Source organism: Anastrepha obliqua, chromosome 2, assembly GCF_027943255.1.
Source record: "Anastrepha obliqua isolate idAnaObli1 chromosome 2, idAnaObli1_1.0, whole genome shotgun sequence".
In the NCBI taxonomy this organism is placed as follows: Eukaryota; Metazoa; Arthropoda; class Insecta; order Diptera; family Tephritidae; genus Anastrepha; species Anastrepha obliqua.
The window spans coordinates 122,689,486-122,707,869 of record NC_072893.1 but is presented as its reverse complement, the minus strand read 5'-3'; the positions used below and the strand labels follow the sequence as shown (position 1 = coordinate 122,707,869).

At 32.6% G+C, this 18,384-nt stretch overlaps 1 protein-coding gene across 2 annotated transcripts in view; it reads left to right on the top strand.

Annotated features, from left to right (window-relative positions):
- LOC129239535 (serine/threonine-protein kinase minibrain) overlaps positions 1–18,384 on the top strand; it is a 112,493-nt gene that overhangs the window by 79,004 nt on the left and 15,105 nt on the right. For both annotated transcript variants that reach the window (XM_054875089.1, XM_054875088.1), the window contains 4 exons: positions 5,419–5,590; positions 5,679–5,846; positions 5,916–6,202; positions 9,814–10,501. In XM_054875089.1, coding sequence (XP_054731064.1) covers positions 5,419–5,590; positions 5,679–5,846; positions 5,916–6,202; positions 9,814–10,501 — 1,315 coding nt within the window. The remainder of the gene's footprint in view (positions 1–5,418; positions 5,591–5,678; positions 5,847–5,915; positions 6,203–9,813; positions 10,502–18,384) is intronic.

Genomic DNA, 18,384 nt, shown 5'->3' with positions numbered 1-18,384 from the left:
TCGTCCTTCTCTTCCATCGGGGCGTGGGCGCAAATTAGCGAGATGTTAAAAAATCGCGCTTTGATGCGGATTGTTGCGAGACGCTCGTCCACCGGAGTGAACGACAGTACTTGGCGACGAAGTCTCTCTCCCACAACAAATCCGACACCGAATTTGCGCTTCTTTACATGGCAGCTGTAGTAGACGTCGCAAGGTCCTATGGTTTTCTTGCCTTGCCCCGTCCAACGCATCTCTTGGATGGCAGTGATGTCAGCCTTTACTCTCACGAGGACATCAACCAGCCTGGCAGAGGCACCTTCCCCATTAAGGGACCGGACATTCCAGGTGCATGCCCTCAAATCGGCGGGTCCCAAACCCAGGCACAACCAGCTATCCTGGAATGCTTCGCCTTCTCACGTTAGCTTACTCCCAAACGGGTGTTCGGAAGCTACCCAGAGGATACGTGGGCTAATCCCGGACGTTGTGAGCTGCTTGAACCATATGCAGAAGAATCGTCCTGGCCACTCCCAAGTGAATGGCGATCAGTAACTTTCCCCCCTTGCGTGGACTTCTACACATGAAACCATCCTCCAAAATATGTGTCTTATTCTTTTATATTCAACTCTTGAGTAATTAAAAACAAATACTAAAAAACAGCGAATACATGGAAAACACAATGCCAATTGATACTGATCTAAAAAACATCGTAAACATTATTTTTCATTTATAAAATGACAAATGGCTTTTTTTATAATCAAATTTTAAAAGTAGTTCAGTTGAACTAGAAAACATCGAATACATAAAAAGCATAAAATGTCATTTGTAGAACATAAAAAAATATGTCTTTTTGTCAGAATGCTTCTGTTTATTGTCTAAAAAGCAGTTCTTGGATAATTTACTAAAAAATATCAGCTGATCGAAAAAAAAACATCGAAAGCATAGAACACGTTTGGAGAATGAAGAATTTTTGAAATGACTTTTTATATAAATAAATAAATATGTGCCTTTATTCTCGAATATGCTTAAATAGTTAAAAAACAAACAAAAGCTCAGCTGATCTAAAAAAACATTGAATGCCAGTTTTATAATGAAAAATTATTGTTTTTGGAAAAAATTCTTGCATATGTTCTTTAAAAAGCGGTTCTTGAATAATTTACAATACAAAAAAAAAATATCGGCTGAACGAAAAAAAATAGAATATAAAAACATTAAATGCCGTTTATAGAATGAATAATTATTTTCGTTTTTTTTCTTGTAAATAATAGTAAACAGTAAATAATCGAAAATATTGAAATGCGCTTTTAAATACTTCAATACAGTTTTTGTAATTTATTGCCTGTTTTTTATTATAAATTGTAAATTAATCGAATCAAATTTTTTTATTTAAAATTTTTCTTAAATTAATATTTTTTTTTTTTCAAATATTTAAAACTATGTAGGTTGCTTTTTCAAGTTTTTTTCTAGCTTTTAGCTTATTTTGTTTTTTCATATGTTTTATTTTTTGTTTTTTTTCTACTTTGTTGTTTGTATTTTTTTATTTTGCTTTTTTCCATTTTGTTCTTTGTGTTTTTTTTTTCTTTCTATTTTGTTCGTGTTTTTTAAATTGCATTTTTCTATAGTGTTTGGTTTTTTTTAATTTGCTTTGTATAAAATATTTTTTGTGTGTTTTTGTATTGTTTTATTTTAATGTTTTTTTTTTGCATTTATTTGTATTGTTTTATTTTAATGTTTTTTTTTGCATTTATTTGTATTTGTTTCTTGTTTTTTTATATTTTTTGTTGTTTGATATATTTTTTCTTTGTCCTTTTATTTATTTATTTTTGTTTTTTATGCTTTTTGTTGTTTTTGTGTTTTTTTCTTTTTTTTGTTCTTTGGGGGTTTTTATGACTTTTACTTAAATGTGAATATAGAAAACAGCAAAGAGATTTTTGTATTATTTGGTAATTCTTCAAAACATGTCTATGATTATTATTAGAAATATAATGAACATCGCAAAATATCTGATTATTCAGAAAAAAGATTTTTAGGAATTTTCATATCTTATTTATTTCGTCTACAGTTTTTACATGCTAATAGATTAGTTAAACATTTAAAATAAATACATTAGAGTTTTTCTTAAAATATTATTTTAATGTAATTTTATTAATATTTTGCTTAAATTTTTTCAAAACAAAAAATCATTGCAAAAAACAGAAACATTTCTGCTATAAAAATCTTAGTTTTGAAGTACTTAAAGTTCTATGCATTTTGAATGCCTTCATTTGCCCATATCCCTCCATATATACATCTCTCCAGTTGCATGTATTTAGGATGTTCACCAATAATAGCGCGAACCCCATACATACTTTAGCTATCAACGCTAAACACAACACTAGCATCCCCTTTTGACTTTTCACTTCCAACTATATTATTTTTACATCGCCTTAGTGTTGGCCGCTATTTTGGTTTGCCATTTCAAACGTCAATTGATTTTGCTTGCCTTAGCAAAGCCTCAAACATCTGCTTCACTATTTTCGTGCATAATTTTTTTTTTTTAATTATTATTATTCTTTTTTTTTTGGTTTCTTTTTGTCTTCATGGAAATTCTATACCTTCGAAGGACGCTCGCTCTGCGCATTGCACACAGCAAACATCTCCGATTTCAGTGGCTGCTGCCGCTTTCGCTGCGTCGCCTCTACCACTACCACAGCCAGCCACTAGCTGGTTGGCTTTCTGTCGCCAAAAATACCCTTCACGGCGCGCTCAGCTGTCATCTGCCTGCCACTTCACACTGTTGTCTGTTGGTGGGCTGCTTGCTTGGCTATAGCTGGCTGGCTGGCTGACTGGCGCCGCGCTGCACTCTGTAGCGTCTGCTGTGCTGCCAGCGTCTACGCGTCGGCATACACCCATTTTTAAGCGTTTCATTTCTATTTCTCTACATTTTTCCACAATTTCCCTACTTTGTTTCGGCTCATTTCTGGTGCGGCCATAGCTACTGTATAGTGAGTCGTCGCTTGCTTTGCAGCATTTTAGGCGCACACACACATGAATATGCTCTCTTCAGACGTGCTCTCCTTACATGTGCACGCATTAAACTCTCAACTGCAAGTAATTGGCCTGAAATAAAGGCAGCCGTAGATAAGTAAGTAGTAAAGTAAAGTTTTGGCATTCACGCGCTCTTCATTTTCGTCAAAGTTCTGCGCATTTACTCAGAGTATTGGGCTTTGCTGTAATTCTTTCGGAGTCTGCAAATCTCTACAAAATGTTGCAGCATCATTCTTCTCACATCCTTCTTGTTCATTCATCACATGTATAGAGACATCGTTGTCGTGCTTCGTCCTTACATATACACGCGCAGTATACATACACTGCGCGCGCTTGCGTATCCGCACTCACACTTGTAGGTGTGTATATGTGGCTCGTACATACACACATGCATAGGCGCGCGCATTTTCTGACCATTATCGACGTTTTGACTTTCCCTGCTAATGTTTGTGGCGTTAGCAACAACTTTTTCCGCTTTGCCATTCTTCTATTCGCATGAGTTTTCATTCCATTCTAGCTGTATAGCTCAATATATGTATTCCACGACTCTTTGTGTGCGTGTGTGTGTATGTTTGAATTTATGTGTGCATTGGGTTAACGCTGTTGCTACCCCCGTGTGAAGCGTTCCCCTACCACCAGGCATCATTCATCATTGCCTTACTTCGCCATATGCTCTTCTTCCATCGCGTACTTCCCTTTCTCTGCGTTGCCAGTTTGTGCCTGCCTACCTGCTTGCGTCTTTGGCTGTCGTTTAGCCGGTTTACTGTTTACATTTCTGTTTTTCCATTTGTCGCTTTTGTCTGTCAGCCTCAAACTGTATTGCTTTTGCTCGAGACTCTTTATTTTACCATGTCCTTATTGGGGCTTGATTCGCTGCTTCATCTGCAGCAGCGCGCATTAATTTTTTATTTACAAAATTTACCATTTTATTGCAAATGTATTTGATTGTTTCTATTTTTGGTTACCAAATGCTGCTGCAATTATTTATGCGCAAAGACAGTTATAATAAATGGTTTATATTTCGTAATTACAAAGGTATTGTATACTTTAAGGAGTAGTAGCACATAATTTTTCATTTGATTATGATGCATTTTTTCATGCACCATCATTTCACCAGTCTTCGCACTGTAGCGAATGATGTTCTAAGACTTCAAGTAGCCGAAAAACTGGAAAATTCTAAGTTATAACGTGTTTTGTTTTGTATACTTTTAGATGGTTATAATAGTTTTAGTTTCATGTGCACAGCAAAAAAATTTATTTAGAATATATCCAATTTTTTTAAAGATAATGGCATGACAAAAGTACCAAACAGCTTCCCTAATGAGAGTTAGAAAAATAAAAAATTAAATTTAAGGAATCCCGGTGGTCTAGAGCTCGAAACTTTGGGGTGTTTTCAGATTTTTTTTTTTTTAATAAAAAGAAATGAAAAGCGATATTTAAATAATTGAAATAATAAAATGATTCTTAGGATTTTGAATTTGACACTATAAAATTCGTGTTTTTTCAGTTTTGTGAAAACATATTGAAATCTCACACGATTTGGTTGAATCGTTTTTCTTTTTTTTTTGTTTTTGACAACACCAGACCAAAAAAAGTAGTTTTGAGATAATTGAGTTTAAAATTTTGAGAGTGGCCGCGTGACGTAAATCTGACTCTACCTGCTAAAACGGCTGTAGAATCGAAAATACTGTAAATACCCTTCCAAAAACTTTATAGTATATTCTTAAAAGCTAATCAAAAAAAAAAAAAAATAAATAAATAAAATAAAATAAAAGGACACTTTTTTCAGCGCTTGCCACAAATCCTTAAGTATTCAATAAGAAAAAAAAAATGTGTCTCCTGAGCGGACAACTCTCCCATAACAAATTATTAACTCTTTCACACTTTTCTCATGAGCGGTCACCTTCTATAAGCTGGCAAATTGTTCAGTCCTTTAGGTGCCGGGTCCCTTAGAGTGCACTGTATTAAATACTTTTTTCTATTTCATTTTAAAAAACGTTATTTATCAAACCTTTACCTGTAACATAATCAGAAGTCCTTTTTTTGTTTTGCGAATTAAACCAATTTTCACTGATTGCAGTTCTTTAGAGTTTGCGTTTAACCTCTTTTTAGTATAGAAATTTTTCCCTGCACAGATTTTTATACCCCACTTCTGTCTATGAATGCCTTCATATTTCATTCAAATTTCATATTTGACATACTTCTTGTTGTATTAACTTGAATTTTTTTTAGTTCGTTTTGAATTTTTATTTTGCTATGGGGTTTGAGAAAAATGTAAATGAGGTTGTAAGAGAATTTATTGGCGGATTGCAACTTTTTAAATAAAAATATATTTTACATAATAAAAATCTATACAAATAAATCCATTTTATTGCCAGTTAATAAAACAGAACTAAAAATCTATCAAATTCACAGGTTTACTATGCGAAAAAGAAGCGACGCGCCCAACAGACTCAAGGCGAGGATGATTCGTCGAATAAAAAGGAGCGCAAATTATATAACGACGGTTACGATGACGATAATCACGATTATATAATTAAGAATGGCGAAAAGTTCTTGGATCGTTATGAAATTGATTCCCTTATTGGTAAGCAGTTCATTTTGCCCCCCCTTTTTTTTTGGAATGGAAATATTACTCGTACTAACTTTTTTTCTGAAATTTTTCTCCCGCATAGGTAAAGGCAGTTTTGGACAAGTGGTCAAGGCGTACGATCATGAAGAACAATGTCATGTAGCGATAAAGATAATTAAAAATAAGAAACCGTTCCTAAATCAGGCACAAATCGAAGTGAAATTGCTGGAAATGATGAATCGTGCAGATGCCGAGAACAAATATTATATTGGTGAGTTTGTGGCGTTTGTGTCCATCAAAATTATTGATTATTTTAATTTACATTGGTTTCTACTTGCAGTTAAATTAAAACGGCATTTCATGTGGCGCAATCATTTATGCTTAGTTTTCGAGTTGCTCTCCTACAACTTGTACGATCTACTGCGGAATACGAATTTTCGTGGTGTTTCATTGAATCTAACGCGTAAATTTGCCCAACAGCTTTGCACTGCACTACTCTTTTTGAGTACACCAGAACTGAATATAATCCACTGTGATCTAAAGCCCGAGAATATATTACTTTGTAATCCGAAGCGTTCCGCAATTAAGATTGTCGATTTCGGCAGCTCATGTCAACTGGGGCAAAGGGTGAGTACTACAACACAAGGGCGTGAAGCGAAGAAAACACTGGTATGGGCAAGCGATTTGTGTGAATATTTTGTTTTGAGAAGAGAAAGCATTTTTGGGTGTTCTCATACATAAGGCTTTCAACTACTAGAATGCGAAAAGTACTTTTTAATTTCGAAAATAGATTTATTTGGTTTATTTTTTTTTTTTTTTAAGGAAGCAGAAGCTTGCCTAGTCTATTTGTAGTATTCTTAAAACTGTGTGCGAGTATATCGTAATTTATGAAATTGTTTTATAAGTAAAAGGAGAATTCTCGCGGAATCCGTTTCGACACTACTGTTTTTTTATTAACGTTGCCGGGTGTCAGTGTTATTTAGTAAAAACATTAGAAACAGCTTTAGAAAGCTGTAAGCGAAATTTCAAAGAGCTGTCATTTCAAGCAAATATTGTATATATTTCGGAAAAAATTATTTTCAATATTGTTATTATATTTCGAAAAATGTATTTTCGGAGTTATACTTAGATTTCGAAGAAAGTGTTTTCGAAGTTATAAATATATTTCCAAAACTGTATTTTCGAAGCTATACTTGTATTTCGAAAAATGTATTTTCGAATTTATACTTATAGGTATATCAAGAAAGCGTTTTCGTTTATAATTATATTTCGAAAAATGAATTTTCGAATTTATACCTATGTTTCAAAAGAAGTAATTTCGAAATTATAATTTATTTCGAAAAACATATTTTTGTAGTTATAATTATATTTCAAATAAAGTATTTATAGAAAAGTGACAAGAAGAAAAACAAATAAAGGGCCTTTCAAAAGACGCGCTTAGATGTTGTTTTAAAAAATTGTTGAAAAATTGAGATTCTTCAGATTTTATTTATTAGAAACCCTTATTAAAAATACGGCTCTATAACAATTATATGTGAAAAATTACATAATTTAAATGCCCACCATGAGCACGTCTACCAGTAAAATTAGCCAAACAGTCGATTCATGAATGCCCAATGTTGAGCGTCGAGTAATCGATGCTATAGTTTGTCCAGCAACACTTTGCGCTACAACAGCAATCATCGCAACAGAATGTCCAGTTTTTGGTCTGCCAGTCCTTTTTCCATCCTCGATAGATCCAGTTTCTTGAATATTATTAACCAACCATTGAGTTGTCAACAGCTTGGACGATTATTTTCGACCATTTTCATGGTAAGTTTCTAACGCGTTGTTCTATCGTAAAAAATTGTACATCTGTCTACAAATGTCAAAGATGACACAACAAAAAGGAACCGTCTAGGAATTATTCACTACTCCCATCGAGGCGTCACTTTTGAAAGCCCATTTATTTAAAGTATTCGAAAATCGAATAATCAGACGAAATGGTGATATCAATTGGCCGCCTAGAAGCTGCGATTTGACTCTATGCGACTATTTTTTGTGGGAAGACGTTAAGGATGAATGTTACGCTAACCAATGAGAGAATATTCAGGAACTGAAAAACGAGATTATAGCAAAAACAAAAAATCCACATACAAGAACTACTAATGGAAGTAATTGTTAAGCGTTGCCACAACTCGGCCATATTTTGACAAATTAATAGTCGCAAGAAAATGCCTTTATAAGTTAACATACAAAACTTAAATTACAAAAAAACATGCTAAATCATTAATTTGTATGAGAGTAATTTGTTAAAGTTGCCAGATTTCAAATATGATTATGGAAATATGGAAAAGTTTTCGAAATTATTAATTTTTTCAATGACCAGAAACATATCAACCGCATTAAATTAAGTAAAAATTGTTTTATTAGCAGTTATAATTTTTATAATTTTTTTTTTTTATGTTTAAAGAAAATTCCCTGAGAAGCTTTCACCCTTTATTGGGTGTTTGACCGAGGTCCTCCCCTATTTGTGGCTTGCGTCTTTTGAATTTTTCCACAAATGGAGGGAAATACAGTTTTATGCCACCTTTGAATGGCGGGTGGATTTTTATGAGTAGCTTTTTCATGGGAAATACACTTGGAAGTTTGTCATTGTCTGCCGAGGGACGACCGTAATTAGGAAAAAACTTTTCTATCATTTGGTGCTTTCGACGCGTGAACTTTCAAATGTTAGTCACGCAGCGGCTCATTCGGCTTGGTCCTTTACTGTACATTATTTATTGCTCTGATTTTCCCAAATTAGCCAACTGTTCATATGCCATGTACGCAGACGACATTGGCATATTTTATTCGCATGCGTTTGGTAACCAAATCGTAACCAAACTTCAAGATGCACTACAAAACATGGCAGACTACTTGTGTACTTGGAAAATAAAATTAAACATTGGTAAGACGCAAGCTATCTTTTTCAGAAAAAGAAGTCACTGTTTTATACCAAGTACAGGTTTGAAATTAGGTAGTTATGATATCCCGTGGGCCAATACCGTACGATATCTGGGGGTGATTTTTGATAAAAAAGTATCTAAAGGAGAAAGTAAATTTGGCGATTAAAATGTTATATCCCCTAATAAATAGACGCTCAGGCTTAAGTGATGAAAATAAGCTAATAATTTATAAGTCTATATTTCAGCCAATAATATTATATGCCTGTCCAGCCTGGAGTAATATCGCAAAGTCACATGTTAAGAAACTACAAATCTGCCAAAATAAGATACTCAAAATGATGCTACGATTCCCATGGCATTTCTCCACCAGAAAGCTTCATGATGAATCAAAAACTAAGATTTTGTCAGATCAAATACAAAATTTGACTAAAAGATTCAAAATTCGTTCCAGTTTTTCGGACAATCTACTAATAACTGAACTTTCTTAATGTTCAATTAGGCCCTGGTACTACCCTAGCTTGTAAGATGTATAGCGGAGGTTTTTCATAGTAGTTTTTTTCCTTCGAAAAAAAGAAAAAATCGTTTAAAAAACCAAACCTGTGATAAATATACAAATATAATGATGTAGAATTAAGATTTATATCATATTCTGTAAATTGTGCGATAACATAAATATTGTAACGTTTTCTACTTAATAAACTCTTATCTTATCTTATCTATATGTCTAATAAAAAGATAAAGCACTATACTTTTAGATGATTTTTCAGTCATATTTTATAATATTTTTTAATGTTTCGACAAAAATTGAGTCAAAATATTTTTTATTATTTGTCAGTCATATTTTAAAATTTTTTAGATTTTTTATTATATATTTTTTTATATTTTTTTTATATTTTGTTTTTAATTTTTTGAGAAAAATTTAGTTAAGAAGAGGAAGTTAGATGTTCGAAATGATTTATTATAAAAAGAGATACCATTTTTTAAAGCCAGAGATTTTTATAAAACAAATTCATTAGACAGTTACAAAACTTCAATTTTTTTTTAAACTAAAAAACAAAAGTAAAAACAGTTTTCGTTTGAAATTTCAGAGTAGAGTTTTTGTAAACTAATTAGAGCGATTTTTCATGTACTTGTAATATGTCAACGTGAAATTGTTTGATATTTAAAGCAAAAAAAAAATTGTCTCCAACAAAAAATTTACTTTATCAACCAAATCGTCTTGCCTGCTTCTTTTAATGTTCAGTATGATTTTTTAAATATTTAACTAATAACGTCTAATTTCTCTTTTTCCCCCTCCCCACACACCTTCAGATATATCAATACATTCAATCACGTTTCTATCGTTCGCCGGAAGTGCTACTCGGCATCCCCTACGATTTGGCGATCGATATGTGGTCGCTTGGCTGCATTCTAGTTGAGATGCATACCGGCGAGCCGCTCTTCTCCGGCTGTAACGAGGTCGATCAAATGAACAAAATTGTCGAGGTACTCGGCATGCCGCCGAAATATCTGCTCGATCAGGCGCACAAGACGCGCAAATTCTTCGACAAAATCGTTTCGGACGGTTCGTATGTGTTGAAGAAGAGTCAAAATGGACGTAAATACAAACCGCCGGGTTCACGTAAACTACACGACATACTCGGCGTTGAGACAGGCGGGCCAGGTGGACGACGTTTGGATGAGCCGGGGCATTCAGTGGCGGATTACTTGAAATTCAAAGACTTAATATTACGAATGTTGGATTTCGATCCGAAGACACGTGTCACACCATACTATGCCTTGCAACATAACTTTTTCAAACGTACAACCGATGAGGGTACGAATACGGCAGCGAGCATAGCAATATCATCACCGTCGGTCAGTTCGACGTCGTCGTCTGTGGCGATGGTAGTGGGTAATCAACAGCAACAGCAACAACAGAGTCAACAGCAACAGGCACAACAACAGCAACAGCTGGTGTCAGCCGGTGCGTTGCAACATCCAGAGCCACAATCGCACGGTGAGTTTGTTAAACGCTTCAAATACTTTTAATAAAGCAAAAACAAATGAAAACAAAAACAAAAAAAAAATAAACACACCCACATGCACATCCAAATGCACCCCGCCCACTCACTTATTAGTAAAATGACGACTTAAGAACTAGAAATTTTCAACATTTACGTTGCATTGATTACACATTTGATTTCAAATATAGAATTTATTTATTCAAATAATATTATAAGTAATTAAAATTGGTAGTCGAAATGCTACAAAACAATAAGAAAAAATTAAAAATAAACTAAAATATTTCGTTGTGTTCTTAGCCATAGTTTTGTAAAGCTAAGGCACTTGTGACCTACCTGGGTATGCGCCGATCCAATTGATTTGAAAATTTTTAATTTTTGTTAAACCATTTAGCGTTATGTATAACTGCCATATGCCATAGATCAATAAACAGTTTTTTGTCATTAATGTTTTAGAAAAATTTAATTATCCTAAATTTGATCGTACAGGGTCGGTCGCATACACTAGCATGTCGCGAGTGCCTAGCTTAAATGGTTGTGAATGTCCTTTCACATACATTCATCTGTAGTATCACACAAACACATAATCCAAACTTATACAACTTAGTGTTAACGCCATTCACTATGATTTACTTATTTACATATTTACATAATTTATTACCATATTTGCATAAATCATTTGGCTTATGAGTTAAATTATTAATTTTTGTAAATCTTACGAAAGTACAAATAAAAAAACGAACTGTGGCTTGCGAGCACACTAGTATACAAGACGAGATCCAACAACTTTTCTTTTTACTGCGTACAACCGAAAAAGGCTGATTTTCTTTTTACTGTGGGAGGTATGATATTATTTTTTTTAAACATATTTTGGAACAAACTGGAACTAAGTAGGAGAGGTTTAGACACATGTTTTTATAGCTAAAAAAAACTAAAAAAAAAAAATATAAAAAATTATAATATTAAAAAAAAATTTAATGAAAAAAAAATTAAATTAAAAAAAAAATTTTTTTTTACTTTTAAGAAGGAAAAAGTGCCATAATATATTTTTTAAGTGGCAAAATGTCCTAAAAGTTGAAGGCACTTTTTCAGTTTGATTTAGCAAAGCTTTATTAAGAATGATTTTTAATAAATCATTAATAGTAGTGCAAAACTGAGTTGCTGTGCAACCCTGGCAGCCAGTTTCTGGGACATGTTAAGATAATTTGGGACATTCACAATTTATTCGAAATTTCCAAAAAAATGTATTTCATGGGCTAAACTGCTAGTATTCTAAAACAAAAAGCGTTCTGGGTCGATGGGGAGCTTTCCACGCATCTTGGAAGCGGAGGAGTTCTATGCCATCTGTTTCAATGCCGAGTTTAATTTAGACATGAATCAACGGAATGAGCGAAATGCCACTCTGAGCAGCACTCAAGGCTTTACTATCCTTTGAAGTTAAGTCCCCACTCGCCCTTGAATGTATCGAGAAACTGAATTTGTTAAGAACGCATAATCGCATCTGGCTCATTTGGGTCGCAAAACAAAGGAGTATAACTAAGAGCGAAGTAGCGAACACATTGGCTAGAGAGGTTGCAGTCCTGTTACCACCAGGGCCCGAGTCGCTATGAAACTCATAACCCTCCCTAAGGGTTAACTGAGAATGCTCACAGGGCATTGCAGATTATGTAGTCATCTGCACAGGATTGGGATATGATTACTGAATCTTGCCGCTTCTGCGACTAATACCAGAAGCTCCAATACACTCGAATGCAGCGCTATAGCGCAGCCAGAGAAAGGCATATCGCTCAGCCCAACCCAGCTCCATCTTTAGTTTAATAAGAGAACTGGGTTTGGATGAGGTACTTTGATAAGTAGAGGGGGCACAAAAGACCATGAGGTCGAAGTGCAAACCTCAAAAACAAGTATCTATCTATCTATTGTAACAGCTTATGACATTCCCTATATATTTTAATAAATACTGCTGATGTTATAGTGCTTGGCTGATTAGAAACTCGAGTCATTCCAACGTAGACCCAAGTATTGTATGGTTCTCAACTTAAAATGAAATTGTGACCCATTCACAAATGGGTTTTTCACAACAATAGCAACAAAAAAAAAATTAAACATCAATTACTATTGGGACACCTTCAACAGTTCTAAGTTTGTAGGTTATGTTGAAGAAGAAGCACGCCGGCTCATGCTCCACCTCGGGAAAAAATGCGCCAATTTAAAGTTGCGTTTTTATTACTCTCACAGTGTAGAGAAATAATATGTTTGAGGCATCCGCGAATACCGAAATGACGAAATGATGAATGCAAAGTAGACCCTTACCAAAATTTGGTTTTTGGTTGAGCATAATTTTAGTAGAAATTGCCATTGGTGCATTTAGTATGAAAAATAAGGCACTAAAATTTTTGGGACAGTCCCAAAATTCTTCAGAAATATTTTCGTAGTTTTCTGTGTATTAGGCGTTGGATAGTTAAGCAAATCATATACAAATATTCCATATTTCATAGCACCACAATTTTTGGGACAGTCACAAAATTGTTCATAGATATTTTCGTAGCTTTTTGTGGTATTAGGCGTTGGATATTTAAGCAAATCGGATAAAAATATTATGAAATATGATAATATTTTGATTAATTTTCTTATTTTGTGCAAAAACTCAACTTGCTCAAATTCTGATTTGTTTTTTTATACGTTTTTGAAGTGAAACTGCGTTTATATTTAAGTTTAAACGATGGATCAACGTATAGAGCGTGGGTTTTTTTTTTAACTTTGTAAAGTATTCCAATTTTGATATTTTGTATACCTAGCGCTCTTTTAGAATTTTTGGGACACTTTTCTACCAAATAAAGTTTCGGAAGTTAGTTAAGATGGGGTCGAAATATTTTGACGCCTTGTGCTCCAAATAGGAGTTGAAGGAACCTATATAAATGCTTTCTGGGAATTTTGGCTTTAAGTGCTTTAAAATTTTTTTTATATTTTTTTTTTTATATTTTAATTGAACAAACAAAAAAACACGAAAACTGTAAAAAACAGTTTCTAAACCGCTAACAAAGTAAACTCATCTGAAATCACTAACAAGTAGATATTTTTAAGTGTTTTTCTTGTTTAATTTGTACGGACAAAAAAACACGAAAATCCATTACATATGTTTTTTAATTTGTACGAACAAATAAAAAAATAATTGGGTGGTTTAATTTAAATTCCGAAATAGTTTAATTTAATTTTTAATATTTTTTTTAGTGAGTTTTACTCTGTAGGTAGTTATTTAGTTTCGTAGAATTACAATATTATAAAAAAAAAATTATTTGATGATGCTTTTGTTCAAAAAATTTTATTTTTATAAAAATTTAAATAAAAATTTTTTTTTTATTGTAAATAAAGTAGCTTTTAAATAAATTTAAGGAAACATTTTTTTTATAAAAATTTAAATTAAAAAAGCTTTGTTCTTAATAAAATAGCTTTTAAATAATTTTTTTTAATTGTTTTTTATAAAAATTTAAATTAAAAGAAATTGTGTTTTTAATAAAATAGCTTTTAAATAAATTTAATTTTTTTATTCTATTTTTTTTATGTCTTTTTTTTGTGTTTTTCAAATGTTTTTTTTTTATTTCTGTGAATATTCTTCGGTGATCATGTAATTTATTAATATATATAAATAATTTGTGTAGTTCTCTTAATGGATTGTTTTTCTGAAAATAGAAAATTTAATTTATTTGAAAATTCTTCAGTTTCTTCAGTAAATTTGCATGCAAAAGTTATAGAAATTTTATCAGCGATTTCTTCCAGAAAACATGTACTAACTTTTGCGTAATTTTTTCTCTTTTTCTCTGTAAACAAAAACAAAAAATCCAACACTAAATAAACAATACGAAAATGATGCTTTTGAAAACGTTATAATTAATTAAAAAATATATATAATAACAATCTTTATAAAACTAAATCAACTAACTCTCATCTACTAACTAACACATATGTAACGCTACTGTTATCGCAGACGATCGACGATGACCGGCAGTGCCTCGGGAGCAAGGCAGCTTAGCATCATCTTCATCATCAACTGCTTCCTCAGGTTCAACAACAGCAGCTATGGCAGGAGCATATGGCGGCGGTGGTGGCGGCGTCGGTGGTGGTGGTGGTGGCGGCGGCGTCGGCGGCGGGTCAGGGCAGACACAGCACTATGTCTAAAGTGCAGTAATAAATAAAGAAGCACAGAAATTAAGAACACACATACACCCACACGCACGCACACACTTTCACACGTGTTCAGAAGGGCAAGTCTGCTGTGAAAGTAGGGAAAGGTGTCAAGCAGCACTTTTTAGTGTGGAGGCAGACAGTCAATCAGAGCGGATTGTGCTAGACTCAACGTCATCAGCGCGCCATCATCAGCATTAAAACTCATGTGCATAAAGGGCATTGGTATTTTGTAGATAACATCACAACAAACACTTCATGGCATACAAACATACGATTACTTATACATACTTACATAAATATACATTCATATATATATATACATATATATATATATATATATAGGTATATATTTAATAACATTCATGCGAAAGTGGAATTAACAAGAAGAGAATATAAGAGAACTTAAATTTAAACTTAACTTAAAATGTAAGCATTGACTGCTGGGTTGCTACAGAACTTAAGATGAATTGTAGGAGCAGAGGAAAGTGTACTAAAAGGAGTACTAAAAATGTAGTTTTATACAAATACATACATATATAATGCATACTAAAACACTCGAAAAAACCAATCAGCCAACCCACAAACAAAAGTACGTACTTTCATGCATTCACTTCTTGATCTCTACAAACAAACAAAAAATAAATAATTAAATAAACAAAAAGAAAATGAAAACTCAACGAAAGACACAAAACATAAACTTTTTTTCTTGTTTTATTTTCCTTTTATTGCTTTTCAAACACACACACACATCGTATTTATATTTGTGTATTGCAAGTTTTTATATGCATGTGTAGCATATTTTAAGGCGCTAGCGCTGTAGAAAATAAATACATCGTTCAAACGGGGAAAGACAGTCGAATAGGTTTAAAGGTAAATAAATAATTAAAAAAATAAAATATGCTGCCTACCACTTTTTATAATTTTCAAAAGCTTTTTGCAAGCATTTTTTTTAATTTTTAAATTATTCGGAGCATTAAAAAACAATTTGCAAATTAATATGTTGATGATGTATTTTTGAATTCCAAAAACTAGATACCTACATATAAACAGTGTTTTAATTTGTTCGAATTTTATAAAAGCTCATAAAGCTGTAGGAGTTTGCGACAAATATTTTAAAGGTGTTGAATTAAAATTTATTTATGATGACTAAACTTTTTTTTTTTGTTTCAAAAGCTCCAAATCTGTCAAATTTTTCCGTCTCTATGTACAGTTGTTTTTCTGGCTAAGCTTTTTCTGCAGCTTTCGGCCTTACGTGCATTGTAATTTTCTTGCAATAGAGCTTTTGCGCTCAGTTGCATTTTTTATTTTTTAATTAAAAAACTAGATTCATACAATCAGCGTCGAACTTCATTGCTTGGAATTTTATAAAAGCTCATTAAGCTCAAGACTTTTTCGACAAATATTTTAAAAGTGTTAAATTTATTTTTTGACGTTTATTTATGAGGACTAAACTTCTTTTTTCTGTTTTTTCTTTTCTTTTCAAAAAGCTTCAATTCTGTCAAGCTTTTTCTACACTATGTGTAGTAATTTTTCACGCAAAGCCTTTTCTGCAGCTTTTGGCCTTCCCTGCTTTGTAATTTTCTTGTAATAGAGCTTTTGCGCTTAGTTGCATTGTTTAAGCTTTTCAATTTTTTTTTCAATCCAGCTGCGAATTTTTTATATTTTTGTCAAGCTTTCAAGCTTATCAATATATATTATATATATATATTAACCTACATACAAATATATATAATGTGCGTTACCTTATAAGAAGTACAATATTATATTTTAATGCATATTTGTATTAGACTTTTTGTAAGGTTCATCTCGCTTGCGCTTTTTTCAGATTCCAACTTTGTGTGTTCTATATTTGTCTTAAATTGAAACTTTCGAGCATTAAGAGTTTTCGGGCTCTAAACAATGCTAGCCGCATTAAGCTTTTGAGCTTTTTTAGAAATATTTTCTATTTCCCATTTAAGACTGATTGAAAATTTTACGCCGACTTTGCGTGCTTTATAATTTTCATATAATGCAACTTTCGAGCATTTATGTGCCTATAGAGCTTTCGGGTCCTAATACAATATTAGCCGCATTAAGCTTTTGAGATTTTTTTTAGATATATTTTTATATCATGTGTTTTCTTACTGGCCCATTCAGGGCCTTTTAGGTTCTTAATACACTGGTTGAAAATTGTAAGCTCTTGAGCTATTTTTTTTTGATATATTTTTTATAAATCTATATTTTGCCATTGGCCCATTTAGGACATTTCGGGCTCTCTAATACAATGGTTGAAAACATAAAGCTTTTGAGCTTTCTCAAAATTCCATTTTTTTGCGTTTTATAAGCTTCTAATGTTGAAGCTTTAGAGCGTTTGTATGCAATGCGTGAGCTTTCACGCTCGAACTGTATTGAGATTTTGAGCTTTTTTCACCATTCAGATTTCAAATATTTTTGAGCAATGCAACTTTCGAGCATTTACGTGTGTATAGAGCTTTCAGACTCTAATACAATATTGCCTGCATTAAAGTTTCGAGCTTTTTTATATCATGTGCTTTCTTACTGGCCCAATCAAGATCTTTCGAGCCTTTTAATACACTGGTTGAAAATTGTAAGCTTTTGAGCTTTCTGAAAATTATATTTTTGTTTTTGGAAAATTGTAAGCTTTTGAGCTTTCTTAAAATTATATCTTCTTTTTTTTGAAATTGTAAGCTTTTGAGATTTCTTAAAATTATATATTTTGTTTTTATTCGCACTGGCCCATTCAAGATCTTTCGGGCTCTTTAATACACATTTAAGAGCTTTCGTGCTCTTTATACACTGGTTGAAAACTGTAAGCATTTGAGGTTTCTTAAAATTATATGTTTTTACGTTTTTGGAAACGTATGATGCTGAAGCTTTATATCTTGGGTATGCAATGTGTGAGCTTTCATGCTTGAATGCAGTATTTAACCGTATTGGGATTTTCATTATTAAGCTTTCAAACACTTTTGAGCTTTCTCAAATATCTAGCTTTGAACGTTTTTGCAAGGCGTGAGTTTTGCATTAAGCTTTTGGATTATTTTGGAATTTTCTAACTCTCCAAGTGCGCATTTCTCGAGCTTTACACTCTGTTGTTTTGAATTTTCCAACTCTCCAAGTGCACATTTCTCGAGCTTTACACTCTGTTGTTTTGAATTTTCCAACTCTCCAAGTGCACATTTCTCGAGTTTTATACTCTGGGTACTATTTTCTTTTATGCTTCAAAGAGATGTAAGCTAATTTTAGTGCGTTTGAATTTATTTTCTACAGCGTTTCGGGGGATGCACCGAATTTATTGTCATAAAATTATATAATATGAATAGAAAAATGAGTAATAGCGTTATCGCTCTGTTCTCTTTTGTGACACTATTACTATTGTACTTATTATTACTAAACCTACTACTATTTAAACATATACTACTACATACTACGAAATATTTCATATGAAAATAAAAATTTGCTCGTTTGACTGCCAACACAGAAAAAAATGGAAATTATCAAAAAATAAAAGAAAAAAATATGTATGAAAGCAGCTTTTCTTGATTTAAAGAAAGTTTGTATTTATAGAAATTTCGGCAGAAAAAAGCAAAAACAAAAAATAAAAAACAAAATAGGCAGCCAAAATGTAACAAGAAATGCAGAAACCTAAGTAATGAAAACTAATAGACCGACCAGCGTTAAAGTTTAGAGATTAGTT